This window comes from Muscardinus avellanarius (assembly GCF_963383645.1).
Source record: "Muscardinus avellanarius genome assembly, chromosome: 16".
Classification (NCBI taxonomy): domain Eukaryota; kingdom Metazoa; phylum Chordata; class Mammalia; order Rodentia; family Gliridae; genus Muscardinus; species Muscardinus avellanarius.
Window position 1 is genome coordinate 26,738,207 of NC_137802.1, and position 5,092 is coordinate 26,743,298.

Consider the following 5,092-nt stretch of genomic DNA (forward strand, 5'->3'; position numbering starts at 1 on the left):
TGGGTAGTGCCAGTGCTTCTGGTTCAGGGCCACGCTTTGAATAGCCCAACTCAGACCTCTGGGCCCTCCTCTCTCCCTGGTCCCTTGCTAGGATGTGCCTGGCTGCTTGTTCTGTGATTCCACGCAGGGTCTTCCTGCTTGTCTTCTCTCCTCTGCTGTCAGTGCCACTTCCTCATCTACCACTTGAAGTTGAGTTCCAGAAAGAAGACACCAGGGATGAGGCCATGCACCTCCTCTACCCTCACCCGTGGTCCTTGTAGGCCTACTTTGGGGCTGAGACTTCAGCAGGGCTGAAACCTGGATATGGGATACAAGGGGTATCTGGTGTCTATGCTGTACCAAGATTGCTTCACAGAAGGCTAGGACCCGGGGGCCAGGGCTAAATGTAGAACTGAGCTTGATGCCTAAGAAGGGATGCTCTGTGTTTTCCAGGACAAAGGTTCTCACGGATGGCCCCGCTACCAGGGGCAGAGCTGGTCCAGAGGCCGCTGCAGCTCTACCGATACTTGCTGCGTTGTTGCCGGCAGCTGCCAACCAGGGGCATCCAGGAGCATTACAAACATGCTGTCAGGCAGGTAGGAGCCAGGGTATGCTGGGTCTGGGAGTGTGCTTCCTCTCTGGGGGTCTGGTGAGAGGTCAGAGGCCAGAAGACAAGGGTAGGCTTTTAGGTGGGGTGAGGGTGGCAGTTTGGGAACAGACACTGGAAACTTGTGCTAGGCATCCCAGCCCCTCTCTGATTTCTGTCTAGGAAGCAGAGGGGCATTTAGCATACCAGTGTTGTGCTCAGGCATGAGTATGGCAGCCCAGTGGATAGTCGTAGGCTGTGGGACACATCATTTGCCAACAGTTGCAAAGTCTGAATTTAATCATGAGAAAACATCAGGTAAACGCAGACTGAAGGACCATCTACTAGACAACAGTATTGGCCTATGCTTGTCAAAATTTCAATTTCATTAAACACAGAGAAAAGAAGAGCTGCTCTTGATTAAAGGGAACCTAAGAGATGTGAAAACTCAATATAACGTATAGTCCTAGGCTGAATACTGGACTATATATATGCTATATATACTATATATATGCAATATATATACACACACTGTATATATAACCATAAGGGACATTATTGATGGGGAAGTACATGAAATTGGAATATGGGTTATAGATAATAGTGTTAAATTTTATGAATTTGATTACTGTGGTTGTGTAAGAAAATGACCTTGTTTTAGGAAATGCACATTGAAGTATTGAAGCTTTAAGGCACAATGTCTGCAACTTACTTTTAAATGGTTCAGTGTACTTATAAAGAGAGAATGATAAAGCAAATATGGTAAAAGGTTAACAGTTGGTGATTCTGATGAAGATTTTTTTGTACTTGCAACCTTTCTATAAGAAATAATTTCTAGCCAGGCATAGTGGTACATGACTATATAATAAGTACTTGGGAGGCTGAGAGAGGAGGATTGCATATTTGAAGCTAGTCTCAGAAACTTAGAGAGACCCTGTTTCAAAAATTTAAAAAAAATGGCTGGGGGTGTAGCTCTAAAGTAGAATGCCCCTAAGTTCAATCCCCAGTAAAAAAAAAAAAAAAAAAAAAAAAAAAAAAAAAAAATTCCAAATAACAAGTTTAAAACTTAGAATCATACAAATATATGGAAAGAAAAAAAAGGTAGCAACAGAAGGCTTTGGACACACAGATACAGGAGGAAGAGGTTATCCATGTGGAGGAGTCAGGAGGGCTTCCCAGAGGTGGGCATTGAGAGTTCCCGAGCGTGAGGAGGTGTGTGTGGGGTTGGGGTCTGCAGGGAAGGGTGCCAGTTCTCTCTAAAGGTCCCTGAGCACTGTGCATACTGGTGAACCTGCGTCTTGGGCTGCTGGTCAGCAGCAGTTGTGCTCTGCCTTGGGCCTAGCTGGGTTCCCCAGAGCCAGCACCTCCACAGCCCCCACCCCCGGCTCGGCTGTGCCAGCACTGGGCTGAGTACAGCCCTCTTTCCTCATGAGGGGGAGCCCATATGGGGATCTCACTGTGGTGAAAGCAGCTTCCTATGAGAACAAATTAAATAGAAAGACCAGAGTTTGCCTTCGGCGCTAAGAACCTGCCTGATAATCTGTGGGGCTGGGGCGAGGGGCTGCGGGATTCCTCCTTTATATATCTGCCCCGCTAGTAGGATTACCATCTCTGTAGTCGAATAGACTAGGATTCTAATGCTGTTGCTTAGCAGCAAGTTAGGATTTCTCAGCCTCTGTTTTCTCATCTCTAAGTGGGATAATCAAAACTGTGGAGGATTAAGAGAGGCTGAGTCTGGAGTGTCAGCAGTGTACCCTGGCCTAGGGCTGGGGCTCCGAAGCTGCTGGCTCTCTGTATTTTGTCTAGTCATCTTTCTTTATGTTTAACTTTGCAGAGTTTCCGGGTTCATTCAGATGAAGACAGCCCTGAGAGAATCCAGCAGATTATTAAAAGAGCCATTGAAGATGCCGACTGGATCATGAACAAAGTGAGTGCTTGGCTCCCACTGCCACCTGCAGGTGGGGTGATGGGGCTGTGGCCACTAGGGGTCGCCCCTGCTCCACAGCTGCGAAGGCCGGCACTGAGCCAGTCCCCCAGCGGCTCCCCTCCTCCGAATCTAAAGAGGATCCCTCGGATTGCATTTAGTTTTTGCAAGGCTAGGTGAGGGGCCACTCTTAGTCCTTATAGGCAGGCTCCCGCCTACGAGTGCTGGGTGAACTGAGATGAAGCACGGGGAGAGGGAAGAGAACCATCGTCCTGGGAACGGTAGTGTGCGAGCCGGCAGAGTATTGAGGGAAGCTGTCATGGAGAAGTGAGCTCCCTGTCTCCGGGAGTGTTCACACCGAGCTGGGTTAGAGAGAAGCATTCAAGTATCTGCTTGGGTGGAGGAAGGGAGTATATCAGGGATGTAGTTGGTATTAGAGCAACCTGGAAAACTGGCAGATGCCCCCCTTCGCTCTATCCCACGCCATCCTAAATCAGAATCTACAGATGTGGGATTCAAGATCCTTTTTTTTCACCCAGTACTGGGGATTGAACCAGGGCCATTCACCTCTGAGCTACACCCCCAGCCCCAACACTATTTATTTTCCTTCTTCCTTCCTTCTTTTTTTTTTTTTTTTGGTGGTACTGGGGTTCCTGGAAGCCCTTCTACCTCGGGGCTACACTCCCAGACCCATTTTTACATTTTTACTTGGAAACAGGGTCTCCTAAGCCAGCGCACGCGGCTGGCTTCGAACCTGCGCGATCCTCCTGTCTCCGCCTCCCAAGCACGGGGATTACAAGCGTGCGCCACCACGCCCGGCTTCCTTCTTCCTTCCTTCTTTTCTTTCTTTCTTATCCCCACTCCTACCTTCATCAGATTCCTTTTTGTTAAGTTAGAGAGAGGGTCCATGCATGAACTAGAGATTTGATAGTGTCTCTGGCCTGGGTCTCACCATCTCTGAGCCTCTGCGGGAGGCCAGGGAGGTCTCCGTGACTAGGGTTTGGGATTTCCTGGGTCTTCTCCCCTCTGACTCTCCTTACCACTTCTAATCTCTCTGTCTTGCAGTATAAAAAACAAAACTGAGAATCCAGAGCCCAAGGGAAGCTGTCCTACAGACATTTGAAGTAGAGAGACCTGTCTTCTGGAACTAATCAGCAGCAGTTTTGGAATACATTTTGGCCTTGTTGATTGAGAAAACAAGAAGCAGAGACAGAGGCTGATATCTCTTTAGACTGCTCTTCCCACCACAGTCATGTTCCCAGCATCCTTTATGTTTGCTCTTCCAGCCAGTCATGATGTGAAATTTCAGGAGAATGCTGTGTTTTTTTGTTTTTTCTGTGTGTTTTTTCTGTGTGTTTTTTTGGTTTTTTACTTTGCTCTGAAAGTGATTCATTTATTCTGGAGATCTCTTTACCATTCTCTGAGCCCCGAAACAGACCTCCCTTCAGGTGGCCACATCTACAGAGGAAAGAGAGTGGTCCTTAGAACCAGACAGCTCTGGATTTGAATCCCGGCTCAGTGGCTTTTCTAGGGTATGCCTTTCTGCTCGGTTTCCTCCTTGGTGAGGAGTAAGTGAGATGAGGGTCATGTGCCCACCAGGATGTGGTGCCCACCGGTGAATGACCATGAGGAGGCCAGCCTGCGCCACCCCTCCCTCCTCCGTGGCACTCTACGTCTCTGCTGCAGCACACACCGGTCACAGTGGTGGCTTTGTGAACATGTCCGTCCCAGCTCGGAGCCCGGAGCAGTCTGCCAAGGAACTGCTCTTCCTGTCCCCCATCCCTCCACTCCCAAGGAGTAGAAACTCCCAGTCCTTTCCTTCAAGGAGTTTATAGCGTCCTTGAAGTGGTGAAATGCATGCTGCGTGAAGCTAGGGAAAATGCCAGTGCAGCCTCAGTGGCCAGCAGCACACCAGGCTCCCGCGACCTGCAGTCCACCTTCACTGGCCTTCCCTGCCTTGTCAGGGAAGGATGGAAGGCAGGGAGAAGGGCAAGTACAGAGAGAAGTGGCCAGAGCAGGCAGAACAGCTGGAAAATACAGAGAAGCCATGGACCTGAGTGTCCCCGGACACTCAGCCAGAGGGATGAACTACTATGTGTTTTTGCCCCTGCAATTGTGTGACTTAAAGTGACATCCATATGTATGAGCCTGATTAACAAATGAAGTAAATGTATCAATTTGTGAAAGCTCTTGTCTCTTTTTTTTTTTTTTTTGTGGGTCTGGGGGTGGAACCCAGGGGCATTCAATCTCTGAGCTACAGCCCCTGCCCTATTTTTATTCTTTATTTTTTGAAACAGGGTCTCACTAATTTACGGAGGGCCTCACTAAGTAGCTGAGGCTGTCCGCGAACCTCAATCCTCCAGTCTCAGCCTCCCGAATGCTAGGATTACAAGTGTGTGCCACCACGCCCGGCTTCTCTTGTCGCTTCTTGATTGATATTCTTTAAGGTCCCCCTACTGTGTGCTTGTCACTCTAGGCACTGAGGATTTAGAGGAGTCAGATATGAGCTGCCCAGGAGAGATGGTTCTTTGGAGAAGATGGCCAGGCTCTGGCCCTGCAGCAGGACAACAGTTGCTAAGGTCACATTTGCTCCATCAGGTGAG

At 48.9% G+C, this 5,092-nt stretch overlaps 1 protein-coding gene across 1 annotated transcript; it reads left to right on the forward strand.

Moving 5' to 3' along the window:
- Window positions 1-449: 449 nt before the first annotated feature.
- Window positions 450-3,572, forward strand: LYRM9 (LYR motif containing 9; the record flags this gene model as incomplete). The annotated part of the gene is made up of 3 exons (XM_080713289.1): window positions 450-575; window positions 2,400-2,492; window positions 3,555-3,572. The coding sequence occupies 3 exons, from the start codon at window positions 450-452 to the stop codon at window positions 3,570-3,572; spliced, it is 237 nt and encodes a 78-aa protein (XP_080569415.1).
- Window positions 3,573-5,092: the final 1,520 nt, after the last annotated feature.